The 27,339-nt window shown below is 41.8% G+C and overlaps 1 protein-coding gene and 2 long non-coding RNA genes across 5 annotated transcripts in view; 1 reads left to right on the top strand and 2 right to left on the bottom strand.

Moving 5' to 3' along the window:
• The window catches only part of LOC108501532, a 120,448-nt gene extending 112,045 nt beyond the window's left edge, over positions 1–8,403 (bottom strand). Inside the window, exons 1-2 of the long non-coding RNA XR_001876199.1 lie at positions 8,200–8,403; positions 7,911–8,044 (exon numbers count right to left, since the gene is read on the bottom strand). This is a non-coding gene — a long non-coding RNA (uncharacterized LOC108501532). The remainder of the gene's footprint in view (positions 1–7,910; positions 8,045–8,199) is intronic.
• ISX (intestine specific homeobox) lies at positions 132–26,359 on the top strand. The gene is made up of 5 exons (XM_017823506.1): positions 132–303; positions 7,875–8,117; positions 19,894–20,045; positions 24,109–24,225; positions 24,896–26,359. The coding sequence occupies exons 1-5, from the start codon at positions 132–134 to the stop codon at positions 25,130–25,132; spliced, it is 921 nt and encodes a 306-aa protein (XP_017678995.1). The 3' UTR covers positions 25,133–26,359.
• LOC108501533 lies at positions 17,281–27,339 on the bottom strand. 3 transcript variants are annotated; one of them, XR_001876202.1, is made up of 4 exons: positions 27,286–27,339; positions 24,099–24,321; positions 21,829–21,922; positions 17,281–17,657 (listed from the first exon to the last, which is right to left on the bottom strand). It is a non-coding gene; the product is annotated as an uncharacterized LOC108501533 (long non-coding RNA). The 3 variants fall into 3 exon arrangements; XR_001876201.1 differs by lacking the exon at positions 27,286–27,339 and adding an exon at positions 26,695–26,873 and having other exon boundaries at positions 21,829–22,003; XR_001876200.1 differs by lacking the exon at positions 27,286–27,339 and adding an exon at positions 26,695–26,873.

Here is a 27,339-nt window from a genome sequence, read left to right as displayed (position 1 = left end):
GTGCTCCAGCAGGTCACCCGGGCATGGGTGGGGAGAGACGCGCACCATCCCAGCTGCATGTTCCTCAGGGTGCTCCGAGAGCCAGGAGAGCAGGAGAGGACTCTCTGCCCCACAGCCACTTTGGCAGGAGTATGATGGACCCCCGGGGGTGTGCTGGACAGGGGAAGCCCAGCCTGTCCTTTTCCATTGAGGAAATCTTAAAGAAACCTTCTGCCAGCACTGTCCTAAGCAGTGAAACCAGGAAGAGAAGGAACTACATTGAGAGATCTCCATCCGTAAAAGCAGGGTCACCACTAGCTGTTGGTAAGTACCAGTTATAACACTTAATGAAAATTCTCCTTTCTTACTAACCTCTAGAGCTGTTATGTTTGATTAAGTAGAATTTTTATTCCTTAGCTTTTGTAGGAATCCGGTATTTCCTTAATCAGGTACAAATCATTCATTACATATACAGAAATAATCTTTAAAAAATAATTTGCTTTCAACCTCACAGTAGACTGGGCTCTGTGGTTTTGTGCATTGTAAAGCCCCACTGTCATCGGAGAGGTGAATATGCAACCTGAACAGCTATTGCAGGTAGCTGTCTTCAGTAACAGTGAGAAGTACCTGTTGTAAACAAATAAAACAGCCTTGTGTCTTTCCCTTTAAAAAACAGTACTCATTTTATTAAAAAAAGATAGACAAATAAATGCCTGTCATAAGTAAGGACAGGTATTCAAATTCAGGAAACTAGCCTAAAACTGCTAAAACTTAATGGAATTTTTGGAGTTTCACTTATATCAAGAGTTGACTGTTTTCTGGAATTACAGCCAAATCTCATACCAGCACCCTTTTCTGATAAATCTGACCACTCATCCCAAGCAGGAGAAATGATCTGTAAGGGTGATGGTAGCTAAGCAGTTTTAGAACTCAGTTGCTGAAATAAGAAAAGAGAAAGCATATATGTTTAATCATTTCTGCTTATCATCATGGACACTAGGTTCTTTCATGAACTAAATAAAAACAGCTAGTAGAAAACTTTCATGACTTTAATCTGAGCAAAGCAGCAACTGCATTAGCCTTTTTGACTTCAGTTTTCTCAGTTTAGCTGAGTTTGGCCTTGAGTGAACATTTACCCCCACTGAAATAGTCAACAAGAGAGATAGTCTCTTTTTTTTCCTTAAACAAAGACCAATGCCCAACATTTTCTGGATTTAATATATCTTCTTCCTTTTTAATCTACATCTTCCATGAAAAGTATATGTTTTAGGTATACAAACACATCCACTCAAATGAAAAATGACCTGTAGTTTTGACAGAAAATTTTCACTCACCTCTCACTCAACTGCTTTCAACAAAGCTAAATGCTACACTTTATTTTCTGTAATATGGGCTCAGCACCGCATTTCATGGCTCAGCACCCCATTTCCCAGGACACTGAATGAACCACCCATTAGTAAGGGAGAGAGTCTTTTTCCAAAAATCTGGCAGTCCAATTAACCATTGTCTATTCACATAGTTTCATCTCCTTTTATGTCTAAACTGGATACTGACCTGGACTGGAAAGCAAACAAGACCTAAGTGGGGAAGGAAAGTACTCATTAGTGTAACATTAGTCACCGGCTGGACTAGAGCTCCCTAACACTGCTATGCTTTGCACAAGATTTTTTGTTTATCTCTGACACAGGATAACTTCACTTACTCTGTACAGACTTGTCTCTTGACCATGGGACAGTCAGCTCACCACACATCTCACAGCTGGGGAAGCCCCAGGCATTGGGGCTCAGTGTCTGACTGCTGCCTTTTTGCCAGTAGCTGCAGTTTTCCATGGAAACCTATGTATGGGGAAAAGGGATAGCATGCTGCTGATTTTTCACAGAACCATAGGGTAATTGAGGTTGAATGGAACCTCTCAAGGTTGTCTGAGGTACGGCCTCCTGCCCAAAGAAAGGGCTGTTTCAAAGACAGACAAGATTGTTGAAGGCCAGGGCAAGTGTTGCTTGGCTGTTTCACCACTGGTACTGTTGGAGAACTAGAGTGCTCAGAGGTTTCCTAAAGCTGCCTTTACAGACTGGAACTGGACAACTGGTCCTGATACAAGAAAGAGCTTGGTAGTTTGTAGGGGTGGACAAGGACAAGCTGATGCTGGTGCAAATGCAGTGGGGCTTGTGTGCCAAAGGAACACAGGTGCCACATTGTGAAGGGGGAGAAATGCTGGTGTGAGCTGTAGGAGTGAGTTTTTGTGAGCTGAAAGTCCTTTCTTGAGGGCCCACAGCAGTCACTTTGTGCCACTGGATCCAAAGTGAGACAGATAACATCACTGAAAACTCAGTCAGTGCTTGTTCATAACACAGACCATAGAATTGCATTTTAACTACATGAGACTCTTCTCTGGGAACAGACAAGCACGGCAGAGACAGGACCTTTTTATATGAAGTCTGTTTCAGGATCAATATGTTGAAGCCCAGTTTCACTCCGTGTCTTGGCTAAGCGCGCTGCTCCAAGCACGAGGTCTGACAAATCTGTATGCAGGACACGGTAGGTTCCTAGGATTGTATTACTGCCTTCCTGTGCAGCCTCAACCCAAATTGCTCCACCTGAGCATACAGTCAGTTTTTCACCTTGAAAGCAATGTAAGCAGAACCACCAGGCCTTGCCTTTAACTTTGCTTTGTCACCTAGACAGAGAGAGACTTAGCTGTACCAAGGATATATAATGACTCTTCTCACCCCTGCTAGAAAGCAAGGTTGGATTAAAATGCTTAAGACAATGTTAAATGTTACCTAATGAGAACAGTATACACACTTGAAGATTCACTTGACTGTTACTGGAGGTGAGAAAACAGGAAAGATGTAGAAATCTTCAAAAATGTTGTACTTTGCTTTTGCAATTGATTGAGGATGTTTAAAAAAGAGAATGAATAAGAAACTTTTTCACTATTTGTTTCTTACAAACATCAAAGAGATACCTAAGCTTATTACCCTTTGCTTTCTGAACAGAAATGTGATTTATTCAGGTAAGTTTTATTTATTTCAGAAGTGCAATACCCTGTGCTGTACATCTAGGGATAATTACCGTATTTCATCAAAGTTGTTTAACTTCATGCCATATGACAATGGCATTAAACAACTTGTGTAAATAGTCAGCCATATCTAGTATGGCTCGGTGCTGGCCAAGGTCAGGGAACTGAAATGAGCTAGGGAATTTGTTGGAAATTCCAGATGGGACACAAGTTCAGCTGCTTTCTCATAAGAGTTCGGTTGCAGCAAAGAAGGAAGTACTAAAGGTCAGGGCTGAGTTATATCTTACTATGGATTTTAAGAACATTTCCCACATCCCCTGTGGTATGTATCTGTCCAAAGCCATGATCTATATGAGAGGAAGGAAGATCCATATGGCATATGAGAACTGTATGGCACTACATACATACTCGTGGCTACTGTAAATTAAATACTGAGGCCGAAGAATCATCATCTGATGTAGACAGACTACGTACCAAGATCACACCTGAAGTCTAAATCTAGCCATTATGAGCCAAGGAGATGGGTAGGACCAGAGAAACAGAAGATGCAGAATGTCAGAAATTATTGGACTCAGTGGTCTAATGTTCAGACTCAATGATCTTAGAGGCCTTTTCCAACTCATGATTCTAAATGAGGGGCATAGACAAAGCTTCCCAAGGAAACTCATGGATGCTGGACCAGATGATTTCTAGAAGTTGCATCTAACTTAAATTATTCTATGAGTCTCTGACAAAAAGGATGTTGTGATGTACAGTGCCAGCCTCTCATAGGAAGCTGGGGCAGGACTTGATCATATATGAGGAGATCTCTGGGCCTGACTTCTAAGTTCACATTTTTTGTGAGTGTAATTCCAGTGGGACTTGGAGTAAGGAGTGTGCAGTCTTCTCTGAAGCATTTGGTTTCCCAGTTGCAGTATTAGACATTGAGGAGTTCACTATATAAGCACAACTATTGGACAATCTGGAGCTCCAGTTGTTGAAACCTACTGAAATCTTTGAAAGACTCTTACCAAGTTAAAAAAACAAATAATGAACAAGGAGACATTTTAGTATGCAGTCTATGCTTTTCCTCTCATACTTTTGTCAGAATAGCAAGAAGGGGTAACCATGGCCTTTGCAAGGGACCCAAATAAACACCTAGCAAGGGCTGATCTCCTCCCTAGTGCCAACTCTTTCATTTAAAACAGAGAAGAATATCAGGTTTATTTCAGAAAAAAATCATTCTTCTGAAATTCCTAGGAACATGATTTCAATGTACTTGAAAGTACATCTGAAATGATGTTTCTACCAGTGAAGTTTCGCCTGCAGGAGGCCCTTTATCAAGTCAGGGAGAGCTTGGGATGAGAATTAACAGTAAAAGCAGTAACAGATACAGTAATTTTGTCATTCTGCCTGTGTTATGCTCCATTATGTTAAAGATATGCAAATTAATAGGAATACGACCATTGCTTCACATACAAATGTCAATATTGTGACTGTTCACTTTTAGCAGTACTCCACCCAGCTTTATCACAAGAGGAAACAAGCTGAAGGAATCTAACTGAACAGATACCACCTGGCCAATACCACTAAATTACCGCACCTATTCTAAGGAAAAACAATACATCAGATACACCTGGGTAAAAAAAAAAAAGTGAGGCTTAAATGGAACTTATGTCATCTGAAATAACCTACTGCTTCCAAAGTGAAACCCTACTATCTTCCCTGAAATTTTCCATTCTTTTCTATACAACTGAAAGTCAAGGCAAAGAGACCATTTTGAGGCACAAGTCAAAGTCATTTCTATGTGTGACAGCAACAAATATCTCACTTTGTGCTAGGCTGAAATGTTATTGCCATCGCTGAAAAAAACAAAACAAAACAAAACAAAACTGCATTCCCTGAGGGAAGTTTTACCCCATGCCAGTTCATGGGTATTTTTCAGAGCTCCCTGCCTAAAGAGTCACGACTTCCAACAATCTCCTTAGTTGGTCAGGACAACAAGCACCAGAGAAGGTTGCAATGAAAACTTGACTAGACCTTAGGGATCCTAACTCTGAGCTATGTGCTTTAAACTCGGTAATATCCACCTTCAGTCTTATCCTCCAGAAAACTTCCTTGATTTATTCAGCCTCTCCTGAAGGTTCATGCCATTCTAATTTGCTTCTTCAGTCTCAAACAACAGATTTTCCACCCCCTTTTCACCAACTCACAAAAACATTGGCATCTTCCCATCTATCTATAACTGTTTTCCATTCTCTCCCTCTTCTCCCTACTTCGGTCTGTAATTACTCTATCCATGCTCATACATAAGTTATGCTCTTACCCCTCTCACTGGGGTATGTGAACATCTCAGAGAAAAATTTTGGGGAGGCAAGTTGTGTATGAAGGATGAAGACACGTGAAAAGTCTTCTATAATTAAGAAAACGATAATGTCACTCTTAGAAAGCTTTAATAACTCCCCATAAGAGCACCTTGCTTGCGTACCCTTACATTTTGCATTACTGTAGGATATAAGCATCATCAGTTCTGTAACATATTAATTTTCACAGCATCACATTTAGCAAAGGAATGCAAGTAGTCCTTAATTTAGGGATGGGGTACCAAGATAGAAATCCTGGGCGCTAAGAACCTATGCCAACACTGATATCCTCTGAGTTCTTGAGCAAATCATTTAACCGAAGCCCCATGCTTGTGACCACTCCCAGGTCTATCCTTCTTTATCCCAGAAATATTGGTCAAAACCCACTTGTTTTCTCACCAGAAAACTCAAAGTTAGTTGATACTAAAGGAATTAAACTAATCCCATTTTGCACAATATGCCTCAAACACAGAGGTGGACCTCATATCAGGTTTTTAAGGTCTGCATGGCTGGACATATGTAATTGTGTTTAGAAGGTTACTCAAAAATTGGTGATGGTTTGAACAGATAACATTTGAACAACCATCCTGTATTTACATGAGGCTTTGGCTAATTTTCAGAGCTCTTATAACTTCATGTCAGTGTCAATCCTCTATAAAATTCCTATTGTGTGGGCTTTTACTGAGGGCAGAATTGGAATTGGGTGCTTTGTTTCCAGATGTTATATTTATCATTGCTCCTAAGCTAGTTACAGGCAGAACTTGTTATTTGCTCAGAAAATTAACTTCTGACAAGTCTAAAAAGTTAGATGCTTTGTCAATGCCAGATATGACAACTTAAATATATAAAATATATCTGTAAAATGTATATTAAAAAGTGAAGTTTCTTCCAGTACTACCTCTAATGGTTCACATCTGCTGCCATTTAGATATGAGAGGGGAGAGGGGAGAGGGGACCAGCCACAAGTGCCACAAACCCCAGAATGTAGGTGTGTGTGACTGCTCAGGAGTGCAGTCCTTTATAGCATCAAGATTTTAATGTTCTTTGGCAGGAATAGAAGACAAACCTGTACTGTCACAATTGCTTCAGGGTCTCACAAACCATGGAACTAAAATTCCCCAACGGGTATGTTATGTTTATGTGTTGCCTCTTAGTCTGCCTTTCCAAGCAAAGAAATCCAGGCATGGAGGAAAACTAGAGCAAATTCTAGATTTGCCATTAAAGCAACATAGACACAGTTGTCTTGTCTCTGAAGAGTCAAGCCTAAGCTTTGATTGCAACTACCAAAGGCAGCACATAAAGCATTCAGCATTGGGGTTTATGGGAAGGCTTTAATATAGAAAAGAAAGAGGGTGGAGAGTGGGAGTATTTGATATACCTCTCTTTGAATGCCAACAGCCACAGACAGCCACTACTTTGAACCACAAAGCCTCCCAGCATGTTATATTTCAGTGCATGGCTTTGCAAGGTCCATTTACAAGGAAGAGTAAGAACTCATACCATATTCATGAGGGCAGAAAACTAATCTGGAAGATCTTTGAGGTGCCCCTGCTACACACTGAGATAATGCTGTTAGTAGTAAGGCTACACTGTGGCTGAAGAAAGATTGTGGCTTCTGTGACCAATTTCCTAACCACTCAGGGTCAGATGTCCTAGCACATGTCATCACTGGTTACTGCTGAGGTTACCTTAGTGATTGTTTATAACATCCATGCTCAAATCTAAGTTAACATTACAGCTGCACTTCATGAAAATGGGCCAATATGTACTTCTCTTCTTTGTCCTGTCAACAAGAGTGTGCAGGTGCTTTCATGAAGATGAGTTGGCTGTCAGTACCTTCCCAAATATCACCAGTGTCACCCGTCACAAAGGCAGATGGGAAATGTTGAGAGCCTGGGCAAAGGCTGCCTTTAGAATTGTCCAATGCCTAAATCAGAGCAGCAGGCAGCTGGATGAAGAAGAAAGGATGGAGAAGAAAGGACAGATGGACCTTATTTGGGGAAGACACTAACCTTTATCCTATTCATTGGCCCATTTTCCTATAGGGTAGATGCACTTACAGGGAGATTTAAGGAAGGACCATATTTTTAAAAGCATTTGGCATCCAGCAAATTCCACAGCAATCTTGCCATCAGATTTTCAGAGCAGCTCCGTATCTACTGTATCTCTGAGTTCTTCAGAACAGGCAACCACTAATTTGGATACTGACAGAGAAGCTGAAGTTTCTTGATCCTTTGGTCACGTCTCCTTATTTCTACAGTCCTTTTTTAAAAATCTCCCATGAGGACCATTGAAAGTTTCAAGGTGGAAGGAAGCAGAGAACAGGCTAGATTTAGTGGTCAAATTCACCAGGATCCTGCCCCTGCAACATGGGGGAGTCTTGGCATTGATGCACAGAAGGATTAAGGCCATTTTAAATATGATCTGGTTAGAATGGTACAGTATCTAGGCCACTTTCTTCACACAAACTAGAAGCTGCGCTGAACGGTGGTCGCTTTACTCAAAGCTGTCTTGTGCTGTGTCCTTCACAGATTCCAGCAGCAGGAGTCTGTTAGAATGTGACTTACCTTCAGCCAAAATGCTTCTCTCTACCACATGTGCTACACCCATTGCCAGAGCAAAGAGAGTGCAGGCAACTGACTGCAGAAGACCTAGAGACAGCCCAGTGTCCCTCCTGGGTGAGGACATAGGACGTGAACACCTGGAAGGTAAAAGAAAACATGAAGAAGAGGAAGAGCAGCTGTGTGATTTCCCAGTGGACCATCCACTTCATGGTGAGTGCCTCTATATCCAAACTTTCTCTTAGAGTACCCAAAAACCACACTTGTTATTTTACAATTATGTACATGGCAATACCTAGCAACAGACATCACAGAATGTTTCCACTGGCTGAGTCACAGTAGATGGTCATAGCTCCTGGATGAGTCACAGGGATGGTAACTCTTCACTCTTGCCATCAAAAATTTGGAGAGCCACCTTTTGAGCTAAAGATCTACCTCAGGCCTACCAGCCCTACCAATGTTAGTGATAGGGACTGCTTTGGGTGTTTATTGCCCTCCTGCTTGGGGTGGTTACCATGCTGGGCAGCCTTACTCCCGGGGTTGTGCAATGCCCGTTTGCTGGTAAATGTGCATTGCACAACATAGGGAGACTGGCTGCTGAATGTGCCTAATCAGCTCAATGTGTTCTGTACACCTTGGACCCACTGTACGGGTGATGGAGAGGTCATCAGCACGCACACAGGCAAACCGTTTATGTGCACAGATCTGGCAGGATGTGTCAACAAACAGCAGTCTATCTTTCAGCCAAAGCACTAGGCAGTACAAATAGCCTTTTCCAGTATGTTGCACAGAGACTTTAGGCTAAGCAGGATACATGGTACCTGAACAAGACAAGTTCCTAACATTCAGGCAGCAATTTATTAGTAACATGTGACAAAAATTGCTTTAAGTTCTTTGAATTTGAGGAAAGGTAAACACAGATGTTTATACTACACTCCAGAAAACAGGTTTTCAGTAGCAGCAGAAAGGTGTTTCCTGCACAATTTGTTATTATTTACTCCAGAAAAAAAAAAAAAAAGGAGTTTCATTTAAGTCAGTTGAAAACTACTAATGGGCTCGTGTTACCACAGATGCGGGGTTACTCATCTGGCTTCCCGGAGATCCACACATCATCCCTGCTCCATACTCTGCAAGCTGGCAGTGGAAACAACTCTTTCTGTGAAATACATTTAAAAGAAAAGCTTTGTTTCTGCTGCTGGTGCTAAGGTATACATCAGTCTTGTGACAAGCTGCTGTCATCTCCTCCTCCTGCACAAGGCAGACATCAATCTTGATGCAGAGAGAAGCCTTGTAAGATAACTGGGTATTTTAGCCTCCCTCTGCCCTGTAAGCAGCACACAGCTGATGGTAGCAGGGTAAAATCCTGTTGCCTCCTCACAGAAGAGCCAGGGCTGTATGTATCTGACATTCAGAGTTGCCTCTGAGTATAAAAATGCCATATTTCATGTGTGAGGGAGTCTCCAGCTACAAGTATCACAGCAGAGGTGGGAGGTGGCTGCCCCAACTTGGCACTTAGCCTCATTGACCAGCACCATGGTCTGTATCAGCCTCATCAGTAAAGCAGGGGAGGAAGCATGTAATTATCTGCACAAAACTGAGCCAAGATGAGCAGACCCTTTCAATGACAACTTATATTTCAAAGGCATTTTAAACAAAATCCATCTGTTCCCTGGAGGCGGTGGGGTTTTGAAACCAAGCAGAGGTTTAATGATCTGCCATTTTCTAGGCTACTGGTTCCTGCAGTTATCGAGCCTTTGATAGAAACTGGCTGATGACGGAGGGATGATCCTAAAGAACTGGATTGTCATTTTCCCCACAGTGCACAAACAATGATGTTTCGGATCCTGTTCACGCACTGTGTCATTCTTAGCAGAGAGCCTGAGGTCCAGTTTTAATGCTGGTCTTTACAGCATCTTAAGCTTCAACCTTCTTCTTCCACTCAACATTAGGGGAAAATGCTGGTGGATCTTTTTCTCTTGCCCCTGGCTGTGGCTGGTGTCACCCTTCCTTGATAAAATCAGCAGCAGTACCTGCAGGACGGGTAGACTGCATCATCCCTGTAAGCAGTCTATAATCCTCACAGCTCAAGCTGATAGCAAATTAACTTCTCTTTACATGTCTATTGACTCTGGGGTGCTTCAGACGCACTTTTGGCATGATAGCTAGAGATTGGTTACGGGTCCTCTGACAAGACACCTGCGCAGTGCCAAATACCATTAGCATATGCCATGGAAGTGTCTCTAGGATCTCCCTCACAACCACACCGAGGATGCCCACAACCACCCAGGGGAACGGCACCAACCTCAGCAGCAGGAAACCTTCCTGATGTGAAAGACATCAGAAGCCCTTGGCAGGGTGCTCCCTCATCTCCCTCTCTCAGCCTACCTCTATCTATATAAAACACCTACATCATTTGTGAGGAAAGGCACTGGGCTCTGTCTAGGCATACACATCTGTTTAATTGTCAGGGAACAGAAGAAATCAGGAACACTATACAATCACCTTGGAGGAAGGAGGGCTGGACATTGGTGACTTTTTTGATAGAGTGAGAAAAGTGAGGAGGAGGCTATGACAGTAGCCCCCTTCATGGGCAGGTGGTCTGAGATAACAAGAGCACCCTGACTGTGACCCAGAGCATGAATTTGGAGCATATTTCCAGGAAACCCTGTAACAATGAAGTGTCCCTAAAAATTTGGTTTTCCCACAAAAATGGCTTCTGCCACTAAGCGGTTTAGAAATGCAGTGTCATTTAAGCTAAATAGATTTATGCCCTTATCACAAACCATTTGCAGGGAGCAATGCCTCTTGTACTTTGAACTTAGAGACTGCATTGTAAGCAAAAAAAAGAGAAGAGCTCTCATATACTAGAGACATGCTGACAGTAGCATTTGGTTTTGCTAAGCCCTCATTTGAATTTGGGAGCCTTCGTCCTCAATGTGGAGTGTTTTCACCTGTGTGGCTTTCTTCATGAAGAGCTCAGCAGAACCTTTTCAAAAAACCTGGATTCTTGGGAAACAGCATTGATAAAACCTATTTTAGGAGGAGATCATTCTAAAGGAGGCCTTTGAGCTGCCAGTACAGACTCTACTTGGGTCAGCTCTCTGTGAGATGAGTAATTGCAGCCACTTTGGTATTTGCAACCACCATTGCTGCTAAAGCAGAGCAAACTGTTGTGGCGGTCGCTCGGCATCTCAACAATATGTAAACACCCAAATCCTGAGCTTCCACTTTCCTTTTAATTAGTTCTCTTTTCTCACTCTGATGTCCTTGGGACTTGACCAGTTCACAGCAGTCAAGCACTGGAGCCTGAGACAACAGCGTATCCCCACGCCTGCCTGACCTGTGGCAGCTCCTGATGGAGAATGCCATGTACAAGATCCCAGCCTAGATCAAATCCTTATGGACAATTATTTTGCAACGTCTTTTACACATACTGGGTCTGATTGTATACATTTGTGTGTGCGTGTGTGTGCACTGTAAATATTTACATCCAAAGGCAGTGGGTCAGTGTGCCCAGCATTGCACATGGGTAATGATTCCAGTCTTCTGCTCAAGCAAGGGAACAATCAGTGCCTTGGAGAAGCCAGACAGCAGCATCACTTTAAGACACTGGTGGTTATCTGGTCTTGTGGGATACCTTCTCTGAGCAATAATTCAAGGACAGGATAGATCATGCTTCAATAAACAGAACTAGCTCCTAATTCCACCAGAAACTGAGAGGTTCTGGCTGTGAAGCCTAGGTGGTTCAAGGACTCGTGTTATTTCCTACAGCTCATGTCTTCATTATTCGCTGTAAAGGAAGCTGCCATAGTGAGTCAACGTCACCTAAATATTTCCATAGTGAAAATCCTCCGCACAATGCTGACTGGGAGCTCAGGGATCTTTTTATTAATCTAATTGTTTTATTATTATGGTAGCATCTGTGATCCCAAAGCATATTGACAAATTCTGATGGCAATTACGATAAAGACAATGGAAAGTATAGAGATAATCTCAGTTCTGGAGAAATTCCAGTGTAAATCATGTTCCCTCCGTACTGATGCCAGTTGCAGACATCTTTAGCTTAGTGTTCATGTTTTCTCTGAAGTCATAAATTCACTTGTACTGTTCATTTGTGAACAATATGGTCAAATCCATGTACCCCTGTGAAACAGCATGGTTTATCTCTCACAAAACAGTCTTTTCCCCAATATGCTGACTTATCTTAATGCATTTTTGAAACACCAAAGAGATAATGAAGCACTGTATAATCACAGTCCCAGATAAATATCAGCTGCCCAGAATATGCCAATGGGACTGCGAGAAAGGGCACAAGCATCCCACTGTCCTGCAGAACAAAAAGAAGGATTCTAAACGAAAAGGAAAAGCAAGAGGAAAAAAAATGAATGCCTATATATATAGTTTGGCTGCCATTAGCTGTCTTACCAGTCTTTTGTTTATCTGTGTGAATAGTCCCTGCAGCCCTGTGTCTCTGAAGTGCAGTGTTCTTCTATATACATTTAGAAATGCCCCAGACCATTGACCTTGTTTTGGTGGGTTTACCTGAGGTATTATTAAAGGCTGGTCCTTTTTTTTTCTCCCTCTTTGAAGACTGATTGTTTATAAGGACACCCTGGATATTAAATGAAAGGCACAAAACCTTAATCCTTTACTCCTGCCCTTCAAAAATAAAAGTCTCACTGATACAAGTAAGCACTGAATAAAGCAAAGCTGTCAGCAGCTGGGGGACTATCATAAATTTCATTTGTGTTGTTTCTTCATGGGTTTGGGAGTTGGACTTTTATTTAGTTAAAGCAAATATTAGCATTCAATGCTTTCCTCAAGCAGTCTCTTCTTTTCTGGGAATTTTGAATCCGAAGGGTACCTTATACAGGACTCAGAGGTTAATTTGTTCCTGCTGGTCAAATCTGTGTAACGTGACCACTTGTAAAGCTGATGGCACATCTTGATAAGTTTATTTCAAAGGTCTTAATGAATACTTGGCTTCACTTAAATTGTCCTAGAACTTTTCATTACGTCCCTGGGATATGGTACTTTTAATTATTGTTCTTTGAAATTGAGGGCAGGTGTTTTACTTACTGTATTAGCAAGGCCTTTATGCTTAAAGGGGAAACAGCAGAAACTACATACCAAAATAATGATGGAGTTACGCTTTCTTGGAGGACAGACTCTGAGGCAGGGATATAAATAAGCATGCCTGATTGATGTCTAGATGTTTGCAGGTACAAAGAACCCCATAGAGCAGGAATAAAGTAGAAAACAGGCTGTCTGTGAAACCTGCAATAAGCTCAGCTTTCTCCCTGGTCAAATGGCTGGTTTTTCACAAAGATATTGGACCAGACAGTGTGGAAAGAGTGGTGGGGAACCTGTTTTCCTTGTTGAGAACCATTATTGGTTTAGGCTGGCCACTTCTTTTAAGATGAAGTTTGACTATGGCTAAACATTCACTGAAAGTACATTTCAAGTTTGAGATTTAGCAGAATGGGGAACGTACACATGTACCCCAAATCTACTTTGGCCTGAAGGAGTTCAAGAAGGTGCAGGCTCTTCAGCCTAGGTACAGACCTGATGGTTGGACTCAATGATCTTAGAGGTCTTTTCCAACCTTAACGATTCTATGATTCTCTGATATTCAGATGATGGCAACTGACACACACCCCTGTCAGCTGAGGCCCCTCGAACCACGGCCTGCATGCTTCATCCTTCAGATGTTCTGCTGACCACTGGTTGTGCCAGAGTTATGCACAACACCATTTCAGGCAGCAGCACTTGTAAACACTGTCATCACTTTGCTGGCAGACGAGAAAGGTTAAATTCACCAGGGGCTCAGGCTGATGGTGAGCACAATCCTTCACAACAAACTGTTCGCATGAATGGTTTCATACATACTGTCTACTCCTTGCCAACTCCTTTGACAAGTAGACTAAGAAACTCCCTTGGCCACCACTGTTCAGCTTGCCTAAACAGGTTTCTGGCCTGATATTTTTAGCATTGCTGCTCACACTACCTGAAGTCTGTACCTCTCTGCATTTCAGTCTTGCTGTCAAGCGGTTAAGGCACTGCTCTCAACACCAAGGTGGAAGCAACTTTCTGTCAAGGAGTTGTGGACTGAAGGGAGGAAGTCAAGACTTTAAAAGTTCAAGTTGTGCTTCTCTCTCTTAACTTTGGCAATGCCTGAACAGTCAGCAGCTGGGTGCTAAATGCTGCATTTCACTAGCAGGAGGCTTTATCTGGAGCACATTGTACCTATCCAATTAGGATCAGTCTCGCTGGCTATGCTAGTGCTTCTCAATAAAGGCTGAAAAACCACTTTAATAAAGATTAGCCACACTGCAATAGTCCCAGCTAAATATTGCAGCACAAGCTCTTTTGAAAGCCATAAGCCACCTCTTTAACTAGGAGAGGGAATGCCATGGGCACATCTCTGTACACAACATTTTGTCCTGATACCATCAGTACTGTGTAATAACCCTTTGATAGAGTTGCAACTGTGGTTTTTTTCTATGGGGCTGTCTGTCATGGGCAGAATGTCACCACAAGATAACCACATTCAGAAAAGCCACAGGAAGGAACTAGCTTGGAGACCCATATATCTAACTGAAGAGAAGAGAGAGGAACATCTTTTTCAAAGGCAAGAAGGAGAAAACAAAACTTAACCAGATATAATGAGGCTCTTTTTCAACACACGTGAATTTGCTTCTGAGAAACAAGTGATACAGTCAACTTTGTTGCACAGACAAAAATGTATTTCTGAGGATGTGTAGCTAAAGCCACTTGCTTGCTTATGTAACTGCTTTCTCCTTGTCAAAGAAGAAACAAAATCTTTGGATCTGGCTATCCCATACCATGAGAGAGTGCCTGTCCAGAAATGACAAATAGGATTGCACCAGTTTTCACCTAACCGGTTTACCTCCTACAAAGCAAATATGTGCCAGCACTGACTTCCAGCCTTTCTCCTGGGTTTTTAATTCCTTATCCCTCCAGTGTATGCACCCATGTAATGAGACCAAGTAGGCTTGAAACAGTCTTAGCCTGCTAAAGGGGTAACTGCAAATGGGGAATGCAATTGCAGAGATCTCCCTGAGATAGCATTTTTCTAGCTGGTTCAGATACGCAGGGCAGCTGAGAAACAACAGTGCAAGGTGTACCATAGGCTATCTACCTACTACAGATTATAGCCCAGAAGAAATTTGCCCCAAGTATGGCATTGTTGCAGCTGCACAACTTCTACTTAGCAAACTGTGAATGTTAGCAGACATGTACAAGCATTCAGTATTCAGTATTCAGTATTGATTTGCTCCTACTTCTAATATCTTGAAACTGTGTTATACAGGACAGTGAAAATAAGCCATTATATGTTAAGCTAAAACTGTGTATATAAGCAATTGCAAATCAGACCCTTTGAGCTGCGCATAGTAATAAAGACTTAAACTCCCTTACTTTTTTAGGGAAGAAATGACGGGGTGGTTTTACCCTATGTGGGTATTGGTAGGTCAGAGATCACATAAAAAAGTAAGTTTGGTGAGACCTCTGGAGGCCACCTTGTCCAACCCCAAATCTATGCAGAGCCAGCTTAAATCAGATTGCTTAGGCCTTTGTCCAGTCAAGTTCAGAATGTCTCCAAGCACTGAGACATCACAGCTTCTCCAGGCCCATGTCAGACTATCTTCGTGATGAAAATATTTTTTCCTAGACTGTAATCAAAATTTTCTTTTCTGCAACTTGTAGCCATTGACCTCATCCTTCCACTCTGCACCTTCAAGACGAATCTCTGTTTCTACAAAGTTCAAATGTCCCAACTTGCTCCAAGTCTGACCTAGTAATAAAGCAGATCTGCAGAGGACAAATGAGCCTGCTACTGAATTTAAAGGAGCTATACTGCTTTATCAGCTTGGAGAATCTGGCCCTTCCAATGTCAACAGCAAGGCAATGTATAGACAGCTGTATCTCTAAGCATCTGAGAAGGCTGACATATTTAGCTGCCTGGTATTTTCAGGCTTGGTTTCAGCAGTCAGCTAACCTGCAAATGACTTTCACAGAGCATAAAAGTGCACTTGAATATCCCCAGCTTTTACATAAAAAAATAGCTCAGGAAACTCAGACAGAGTCTTATTTCCCCAGAGACTCTATAGCCACATTTGAAAAGCCAATGTTACACTTCCAACACTTTCTAGTCTTATATCTTCCACCCACATTCTTTATTAGACTGTAATTCTGAATGCTGTTGTTTGCTATGGGATCTCTAAGCTAAGGTCCCAAGGCAAAGGGAAGTATCACAGCTACAGTCAGAGAAAGTTTCATCTTGCAAGAGCAGATGTTAACACAGAGTCCAAGATTTTTTTTTTTTATTTCTTAATAGTTTAAAAAATAAAAATAGAATGACTGATTACTTGTAGAAAAAATGCACTTTTCTGGATTTCCTACTGGCAAAAGCTTTGATTAATTCACAGGGTTCTATTTTGTTATCAATTTAATTCTATTTCTAGTTGAAATCAAAGCTTGTCCTTCAGTCTCTACTGGCCCATAACTGACCTCATGTTACTGTATTTCGTTCAATCTGATGAATTTTGGCTTTGAAAAGTCTGATTTCAGTAGGATTGACACTTCTGAGCACTGTGTAGACCCTTCCCTTATGTAAGAGTTTTGTTTGTAAAACAGTTCACCTTTCAAGAAGGAAAAACGTGAAGGATATCAGAGCGAACTGATAGGGAGTTTCTTTTGCCCATCACCAAGTTATCTGGGTCATTTTCACACCAAAGAAACTGATCTGAGACACAAGAAACTCTTGAAGCAGTTCTCTCTCAAGCCATGCTCTCTAGTCCTGAATGCTTCTTAGGTGGTAATGGCACAGAATACATCAAGCCATTATCTGACAGACGCCTTGCCCATCCCATTTCCAGCAGCTTAAAATACTGTCTGGTTCAAGGCAATGGATCTGTCTCTCAAGTACCATAAGGTGCCCAGCTCAGCTAAAAGTTGCTTCCCAAATTTACACCAACTGTGCACAGCCTTTGCCTTCTCATTCTCATGTACTCTTTGCAGCAAAGATTTTGCAGCTCCTTCTAAACTCATGATCTTCACTACTGAGACGTGGTATAGCATTGTTTGTGACAACTGATTTCTTGAATTTGTCTAGGTCGATTAATCCAATAAACTCTGTACCAAGTGTCCTACCTAAGACAAGAACTAATGGTTGCTGTTTGCATGGTGCCTGTCACAATGAGGTCTGATCCAGTTAGTCTTTGGCATTTACTTCAATCCCATCATGGTTCAGTTCAGTCACCCCAATTCTTTTAACCAAGTCTGGTTAATGTATGAGACAGAAGGGACTAAATAATTTTTTTTTGTATTCTGATAGAATACTAAAATACACCTTTTTATTATTATTTGATGTGACATCTTATGGTTTAAAATGTAGACAGTTTCTTTCTTGCTTTGCAGAGTCATGAAATTATAATCCAGTTCATCTAGTGGGGGGGGTAATTTTTTTCTAATTCAGAAACTTCCAGGATGTAGGCAGGTTTGTTCTCTTTCTTCCAAAGGCTTTCTGGTTGCTAGAAGGTACACAGCCTGCCTGGGCATACAAAACCTGGCAGGACAAGAACCCTGCCAGCATCCCAGATACTTTTGTATGCTTGGAACCACAGGGACAAGGAGCTTGGTCACAGTTTGAGCTTGGATTTCTTGCTTCATTCTGGAAATGCTGAAGATAGACTGCAGCTTCTCCCAGGTTTGTAGAGCCAGTCTTCTACCCTGGATAGAGGCAGGAACTCAGCTCAGTGTTCAGAGAGACATACAGGACATCTCAGGGAGGCATCAAATTTCTGAGACTGTGACAAGGTTAGGGTAAACTTCACTTGTTGTGGGGATCTACTACATGAATTGCCCTGTAGTAGAGCAGTGTAGATACCATAAATCGTATTGATACAAATACGGCAGAGAGATTCACTACTATATGATAGAACATAATATGCTTGACAAAATACCATCTTGGTACTCAATCTTACCTCTCTGGAGTATCTCCCTGGAGGATATGGAGGGCAGTCCCCACATAGATGTGTGAGGTGAAAATCTTCCAGACAAGAAACACCATTATGGCCATGAACCCTATCATATCTACAGGGGATGTAGTGTCCTGAGATTCATACTGTCAGCACTGATATCTCCCCTTATTGGATGCAGCAATAAACACCCTTACAGACATCTTTTGGAAAGGTTGAAGTAGATGTAATCAGGGCTTCTTAGGAGACAATGCCCATTCATACTTTCACTATAAACACACAAAAATATTTCTCATCTCAAATCTCTGCTCCAATAGTGCCAGCAAGATTCAATGTAAATAACATTTTTCTCTGGGGGCTGAAGCAAGTGCTGCAGTTTAATGAGTACTACTTTGATAGTCTGGTGGAAAGCCTAATGACATGGATTTAACTGTGTTGGACATCAGCTTTATTAGGCTGTTTCTGAGACAAGGTAGTATTGACAGTGTTTATGATAAATGACACTCCTCAGTTATTCTTGCATGACTGGTTTCCTTTCAAAGTACCCAAAAGGTTTAGAAATTATGAAATATTCGTAGTGGTGTCGTGTCCCAGACTCTTTCCCACCAAGTCAATGGACAGAATTTTTATTCCTTATTTTCTGTGTTAACAGAGTCACGATGAGGTTTTGATTAGAGATGAAAAATGCCATTTTCTGGTTGGCACAGAGCCCAATTTATATTGGCCAAGGCATTTAGTTACCTTTTCACAGTTTTAGCCTTCAAAAGGAAAAGCATATGTTAATAGATGAACAAAAGGGACGAAAAGAAAGCACAAAGTTTCTTTGAGGGACTGCTGTTTAACTGTTCCCATTAGGAAGGGTATGCATCTACTTACATAGTATGAATTGGTAGTTGTCATCAGACCATGGAAGACCAAAAGCAGTTATTCAAAGCAGTCATTTTTTTGAGCAACAAGGTTTCATTGACAATCGCTTCAGGTCACTGAATAGCAAACTCATCATAGCCACTAATGATATCAGAATTTTTATGCTCCTATCAGGCTGCAGTTTTCCAAGCTCAGTAGAAGAAACCCTGTGACTCACTGCACTTGGGGCATGGCTTTTTGTGCTGGTCCTTCAGTGTCAGTTGGAAGATATTCCACTTGTGCATCAGAGAGGATTCCAGCCTTGGGACAAGACTGCACTCCATATTCCGCAGATCAGCTGCCTCAGAGCTCACTTCTGCTGCTCTTTTCCTCTCCTCCTTGAAAGACATCAGCCCTTCAGCATCATTTCAGAGCAACCTAGACCTTATTTTAACTTACACCAAGTGTCACACAAAGTTCATGATCTAAATAAAATACCTGGTGTAGGAGGGCATTTTCAAAACAGTATAGAAGTGCTGAGGGACGTCTTTAGCGTGGTCACACCACAGCAGGTGAAGGAATGGAGCAGTCTATGAGTCCCCTGAGGAATTCACAACACCGAAACTTCCCCGTGGGTTTTAAGGCCTTGTTTTAAGGTTAAGTTATGAAGGCTAAGCTTGTTTAGAAAGTCCACACACCACAATGGTATAGTCAGAAAAATACCTTTTCTTTATAACTGAAAAGTCAAACTGCTGGCTATCCCTACTGCTGAAGGAATGGTATGGGAAGAGAACAGTGGTGAGTCAGTCTGTAATGGTCAACTTCCCTCCACAACATTCACACATTTTGGAAACTCTTTGATCTTGTTGGGAGGAGAAAATTCATCCAAATTTGTAGAGTGACAATGCAATAAAATAATACATCAGAGCTGGAGGAAAGCTTGGTAAGATCAGTATGACAGGAAAAGATAGGGATGGGTAATTGAGCACTGCAATCAGTTGCCCAGAGAGGCTGTGGAATCTCCCTCACAGGAGATATTCAAGAACCATCAATGTAATCCTGTGCAATGTGCTCTTTGAATCTTCTTGTAGTCCTGTAGGTTGTTCCTGTAAAAAGCAATACACCTTTCTTTGTTTTCACAGTTGAGAGGAAAGGGAAACGGAGAATCCGGACAACGTTCACAGCTGAGCAGCTCCAGGAACTGGAGAGGATTTTCCAAGTGACTCACTACCCGGATGTCCATATTCGCAATCAACTGGCAGCAAAGATAAACCTCCCAGAAGCCAGAGTTCAGGTATATTGTGTCTCCTAAAGGCTATGTTCACTGCAGCAATTCATTATTCAGAGTACATTCTTAATAGCTTATGCATGGGTGACAATGCTAATGAATTACGTGACCTCTCTCTTACCTTACAGACAAGGCCAGTATCACTGTTCTCCTTTTACAAATAGGGAAGAAGTATTTGTCACCCAACTGTGACTAACCAAATGGGATTAATCAAAGGGTTAGCAGGAGCTCTAAGCGTACTAAATGCATAGCAAATAGGAGTTACAGATGGTTATGAGCAACCTGTCGGACTCTGTAGCGACAGAGCGGCCATTTATGAAAATATTTATTAGTCATTTATCAACTGTTTACGGGCTAATATTCATCCAGTACAAACTGTCATCCACATCCATCTTCCACAGGGTCTCAAAAATGTGGAAATAGCTGCCCAAATGAAAATGCTTTCTTTAGTGTTCTGTATTTTGGTATCACAGGCTATAAATGTCCCGGTTGTAATTTCAGTGCACAGAAAGTAATCCAGTTTCCCTCAGTTGTAATATAGTCTTGCTGACTGAGCTAAAAATTGACCCCAGATGTTTACTGCATATGAGATCTGCTACATTAAAATGTACATAGTGGTATAGTCAGAAATGGTATAGTACATACCCCTGTGTATTGACATTTGGTGTTGTTTATCAGGCACTGTTGAGATGATTTTTGCACAAGGCAGTTTCTTGCCATAATTGTAGAATCATTGATGCACTTCTATGCACATATCCCACTCTAACAATCAAAGTTCAACATGAAGCAGTTTATTGACTATGACATGCCTGAGGCTGTTGACTAACCATGATGATATTGCTTCATAGTTAGGTGACAGGGAGAATTGGAACTGCATAGCCACAATATGCCTACTAGCGATATCAATGCACCAACAATGCATTTCCAATGGCATAAGGCACGAGCCGGGCTACCAGCCAGTGTTCCCAACAGAACAACGAATCACAGGAAAGAAAAGGGCACTTTTCTGTTTTAAAAAATTATTTATAATCTGTATGGGGAAAAACAAAAATGAGTTATTATGGGAAACATCAACCTGAAATGTAAATGAAGGAAGTAAAAAGTCCACGACGTATGAATTGCAGATGACAAATAACCAGTTCAGATAGGGTTACACATGACACAGGAAATTCTGTGTTTGACTTCATCTTAGCTGCTAAAGGGAAATCAGCCACAGAAGCAAAAATTAGCAGTAACTTAGGTGCGAGTTACAAGCTGTTAGAATTTTGATTGATTGCATTTATCACATATAAATCAAATAGCATGCTGAGAATTCACATGTGCTCTTGTTACTTTGAAATAATAGTTTTCACAAAGCTAAAGCAGTATAAGTCAAATCACCTCAGAAAGATAATTTAACTGGGGAAAAAATGCGAACAACAATCAGATAACCAAATAAAGCATTTTATAACTGTGAAAAAGCTTGTGTCCTCCAACCAATAAAAAAGATATGACTGCTGTGAAACAGCTTAAGTGAATAGATGAAATTGCATCACTGCATGTGTGCATGCCTCCATACAAGAGAAAATGAAGAATTCTGGATGCATAAACATTAGAAACAATTATATTGATCTGTTATTTTACTGAAACAGTAGGACTGTCAAGGATATGGCATAAATAGGAAGGATATTCAGTCATAGTTTCTGCTCTATCTTTGGACATATGTCAGGTAAGGTGGTAACACTTTCTGTAAGGACAATGTTGAACAGCAGCTGCTACAGTTGTAAATATAGACATCTAAGTGACTTACCTCCAGTAGTTCTTAAGAAGCTGCTTGAGAAGCACTTTGGATCATCAGTGTTAACATTAAATCAGTCCTGGAGCACAAGGGATGTTCCAAGGGCCTTGAAGAAATGTAATGTTGTGTCAGTACTTAAAGGGTAAACAGGACAACCTGTCAGCCAAACACTGATTTTTTTGCAAAACTGTGAAAAAGATGATATGAGTCTCTGTTAATGAAGAGTACACTGGCTTATGGAAAAAAAGATGCTGCCAAAGTCATCTTTTTATGATGAGATTATTAGTGACAATTTTAAACAGCAAGAAGATTGATTTAGGAAGATAAGAAAGACATTCTTTATGGTGAGATTGGCAAGACACTGGAATAGGTTGCCCAGAGAAGTTGTGGGTGTCCCATCACTGGAAGTGTTCAAAGTCAGGTTGGATGGGTCTTTAAGCAACCTGGTCTAGTGAAAGATGTCCCTGCCCACAGCAGAGGGGTTGGAACTAGATCATTTTTTGAAGGTCCCTTCCAATTCAAATCAGTCTACTGTTCTATGATTCTGTGTATTTGGTTTATTAAGGTAATTGATATCATTGATGACACGGCACTGTGAAGATCTTGCCTTGGTCCTACAACCTGTTTGGATTAAGAAAACAGAGCAGATCAAATGGCATATGCCAGAAGACAAAAAACTAGGTCTGCAACAGGTGTCTCACGGCAACATTTCAAAGGTGGTATGTCATAGGAAACATTTACTGACAAAAAGATGAATTTGAACTATATACTTAGTAAAACAAATGGAGGCCATTCCTACAATATGGGGCATACCACCCTCCCTCTGCATTCTATTCTAGTCCTTGTAAATGAGTCTTGTGAAATCTCTGTCAGGGTTAAGGAGGCATTTGCCCCCAGTGTGACTTTTGTGAACACACATGGGAATATTGTGCTCTGTCTCAGTGCCATAGCTCAGGAACACTGGAAAAGTGGGCATTGAGAAACCATGTTACAGGTAAGTGTGTTGCAGAGCTGGTTGGGCAGAAAAGACCAATTTGGTCTGAGAACGACTGAAAGTTTTGTCTTTAGTAAAAAAATGTAAGTGAGAATTTTATCCCGTGTGCAGACTTTAAGGAGCACTTCAGAGGCTGAATGTTGTCTTCAGCCCCCTATTTCTCTCAATCACTTTGTCAGTGTTAAGTGGTGCTATTCCACCACATAACTCCTGCATGGTAGAAAGGGAATGGAGCAGTTCATACAGACTAAGCAGTTCTCAAACACATGCAAACTCAGATAAATAAAACTGTCATTTCAGTGACCTCAGGTATTGCTAACTATCAGTAATACAGCAGAGGGCTCCTGACATTCCCATTACTTCCTGGGCAAGAGATGCAGAAATAATCGAGCTGCTCATTATTTGGTTTAAAATACATACATATTTATATCCAGTTGCATCTGATTTTGATCACTAACACTTTGTGTTCATGTGACCCTATTGCTTACATTCAAACAGCCAGTCCCTCAGCCAGATAGAAACTACAGTGGAAGTGGAATTCAACTTTTCACAACAATGCAGCAAGGTGCAATACTGCTGCTTCAAAATAAATACATGGGTGTCTCTTCCAGAAGCCAGACTGGTCAAATCAGCTAATAGATGAAAGAAACTCCCCTGAGAAAATTATTTGTCTGTTTTTCAGGCAAAAGAGATGGCAGACAACATAGATTGCTGAGTGATCCCCTTGGGTCTTTTGCTTAGTTCCCTTACGTGAATTTCAAAATGCTACCAGTTAAATATAGGAAGAACCCTGTTACTGCATCTCCACTGGTGGCACATTTTTATTGCAGCCCAGCAAAGCATCTAGGTAGATCTTTTCTCAGTCTATTCACGTGGAAACAGCGCAAAATAGCCCTGTCATGCAACACATCACACCTCCTGGGGAAAACAGGGAAAACAGAATGTCATGGGCCTTGACTACTGCACAGCTTTGACCACAGAAGGATCTGTTTTCCCAGGAGAGGCTTGTAAGAGCTGCAACAGTATCTTTCCTTGATTAGAGTGATTCTAGATCTTCTGTGAGCTGTGGTAGAAAAGAGTCTGTCATGATAGTCCAGAGATCCCACATGCTATGCAGAGTGTGAAAGGTGCTGCATCAAACCCACTATATTCCATTAGATTCAACCCCTGGTTCTGCTGAGCTGGATGTCAATGTTTTATGACGATCATTTAGAGAGTAGAGAAAGTAGTTGGCTGTGAGCAGTTTCTCCTTCATATTCTGTTAATTTCTGTGCCTTTTCTTTCTTACCTCTATCCAGATCTGGTTCCAGAATCAGCGAGCAAAGTGGAGGAAACATGAAAAATTTGGCAACTTTGGTGGCCTTCAGCATCTTACAGAAGTTGATTTCATTCCTGCTCCCAAGTCAGATTTCACAGTAAGTATTGAACACTATGTATAAAGCCACCAAGGGAGAGACAGCTATCCTTCATCAGGTAATCACTTCACATGGGACTATCCCAGAGAAGGAGGACTAGAAAAAACAAAAATGGCAATATGATGACAAGAAATCCCAGCAAATCTGGTCAAATAACACATTTCTTCATAATATTAAACCCGTTTTGTAAATATGCTATGAGGTGTCTTGCAGGGTAGTCTTTCCCCATTTTGCTTGTAAATCACTTCTCCATAAATCATACTTTAATTCAAACTGTCTTTATCGTCAGAAATTTTTTGAAGAGGAGAAAATAAGACATTTGCAGCCACAAAGCCATGTTTCTTAACAGACAGTATCTCTTTAAAACATCCAGCCTTGTAAGGCTGACCACTACTTTTTGCCCTTGACCCTTGCCATGTCCAGGACTATTAATATTATGTGGCTGGCACACAGGCTCTTTTCCTGACAGAAGCTTTTTCATGGCTAGAAAAAAGGGTATTTTGCCTTGCTCCCTGAGTGACAGCACACAATCAGATTTTAGGAAGTCTATTCTTCTAAACTTTTCTTCTTAATTACTGAGCACCAGGGAAACAAATAAGGTTGACTGTAAATTGTATCTAAATAAAAGTCCATATTGATTCACCTGAAACTACGTTTTTATTCTGGAAAGGCTCCAAGCTTGATGCCAAGAAAGCTTTCTGCTTCCTTTCCTGCTATGGGATACTACTCACCGCTGCAAGGACAGCTGACAACTGCCTGGCTGCCCAGCACGTTCTCCTTCTCTCCCCACCACATGGAGCTGCTGCCCTTCCCAAAACCGTACTTGGTCTTCAATGTCCTCCCCCCTTATGGCTCGTCACTACCCCACAAGTTGGAAAGGAGCAGGATCTGCGCCAGCTCCACATAGAGGAGGATGCGGGGGAGTGGGGGACTTTGGGGGCGTGCCTTCCTCCCCCATGCCCATTTTGGAGGTGTGCAACTCCTCTCCCTGAACAAACCTGCTGGGATGATGGGTGGCTGTGGTGCAAGGTCAGCATGCTGCAGGACTGCTACTAAAAGTTGCTGCAACCTAGAGAATGTGGCCAAGAGCCACCAAAGACCAGGAAGGAGCTCCTCATCTGCCTGAGGAGCAGCACACTCCCTAGAGACCCAACCATTCAACTGAGCGCCTCTCCCCGGGCTGACAGTGCACCAAGCAGCCCTGCAAAAGGACTGGGATTTTACTCAGCCATGAGACAACGTTGGATGACCCTATCACACTGATGATGGCTTGGGGAAGGAAAGATGCCTGTGATAAAGTGTGCACAGCCCCAAGGTCCAACCAAAAGGGCTTTTCTCTGCAGATTTGGGTCGCTTTCCTCATACATTCTGGTCCTCATGGACTGGAGATTGCAAAGAACATGTTTAGGTCAAAAATCAAACTTTCAAGATACTTTTTTTTTTTTCCAAGTAGTCAATGAGGGAGGAGGGTGGGTTTGATTTGCTGCCTGTGTTTTTGACTTGAATAAAAGGGCACAAGCACAATTTGAGCTGAAATATGACAGTCTGAGCTCTGGATTTGGTACTGTGAGTCTCTGGGGGCAAAAGAATTCTTCAGCTGGTTAATTAAAATGCTTATGAAGAAGCTTCTCATTTTTTGACCTGAATTAAGAAAGCTCTAAAACCCCATCAGAAACAATAACAAAAAGAGACAGCCTGAGTTTAATCTGCTAGCTGTAATAGGATGATATGACCCCACAGTTTAGTTTAATTGTAGATAAATAATGAGATCGGCCTGCCCACTTACAAAATGTCTCTGTGCCTTATTATTTACATAATACTCATCTCCTTCCAGCATATGGTGCTTTTTTCTCCCCTGCTTATTCAGGGTCCAATCCTGCTTCCGCTAATACCTCCACTGACTTTCACTGCTGGAAAGTACTGGTTGCACCACCTTCTGTCTTGTGTCCACAGCACAAACTGCACACTGACAGGGGAAGCTACTGAACAAAGCCATTAAAATGTGATTTTCTTCCCAGAAATATCACTTGTAAGGGTGGCCATTCATGACAGGTTTAAGAGAAAATCAAATTGTGACCCAGTGGTCTGCTGGGCAGGCTGTCCTGTGCACATGGGAGTGCAGGTGGGTTAATGCCTCTGATATGGTTTGAAGCTGGCTCCCTGCCACGTCTCCAAACCTTACCACCAGAAGTCCCCCTCCATCCCCCCCAGAAAACCTCAGGGAGAAGAGGGAGAAAAAAAACTAAGAAAACCCGAAACGAGAGAGACCACTAAAGTGATATATATAAATATATATTTACACTTATATACAATTAAAATATACAATTTCACAAGGGAAAGGGAAGGGGGAAGGGAAAGGGAACAAAACTAAACTAAAATATATATATACATATATATATATATATGTATATATCCCAATTAGTGACCCAATATCTAACAACTAAAAAAGTTAACAGAGAAATTTCTCACACTTTCCTTGGGACAACGGAGAGCCGCTCCGGACCGATCGCCGGCAACCTCCGCCTCCCAAGGTCAACAAGGCCCAGCCAGGCCTCGCTCCCCAACACGGCAGACCCGACAGCAGGGAACCTGCACCTCCAAGCCACCGGAAGGAAAGAAAGCGAAGGCCTCTCCTCCTCTCTTCTTACAATCTGGCTTACGTAAAAATCGTAGGGAATACTGGGTAAATCTGGACCCTTCCTTGGTTACAAACTGGTCACCAAGGAAGGCCTAGCCCAAACCACCACAGCCTCTGAATAGATTGCGTACTTTAGAAATACCTCCAGCCAGACTGCAGCGGTCAGGTCTAATGCCTTCCTATAGCCACTAATTGTTAGTTACATAGTGGGTCACAGCTTTCTTCTCATCTAGATGGTACCAGCCTTCCAAGCACTTTCGGTTTGGAAGACCTGTAAGCTAGGAAGTAGCTGATCATTGCAGGGGAAAAGATAACTCCTATCCTGTATGAGTTTCACTTCTTCAGGCCACAACTGCTCAGCACAAGTTAGATGTATTGTGTCCTTCCTTTTATAAGTCTTATGCAAGACCTTTTTCCCATACCTGCTTAGATCTGAACTATGCATCATCTTCCTCCCTGTCATTTTATCTGTCATC

The sequence above is a fragment of the Lepidothrix coronata genome, unplaced genomic scaffold (genome assembly GCF_001604755.1).
Source record: "Lepidothrix coronata isolate B3197 unplaced genomic scaffold, Lepidothrix_coronata-1.0 Scaffold102, whole genome shotgun sequence".
NCBI classification, from domain to species: Eukaryota; Metazoa; Chordata; class Aves; order Passeriformes; family Pipridae; genus Lepidothrix; species Lepidothrix coronata.
Note: the sequence above shows the minus strand (reverse complement) of the source record. Positions and strands in the feature narration are given on the sequence as shown.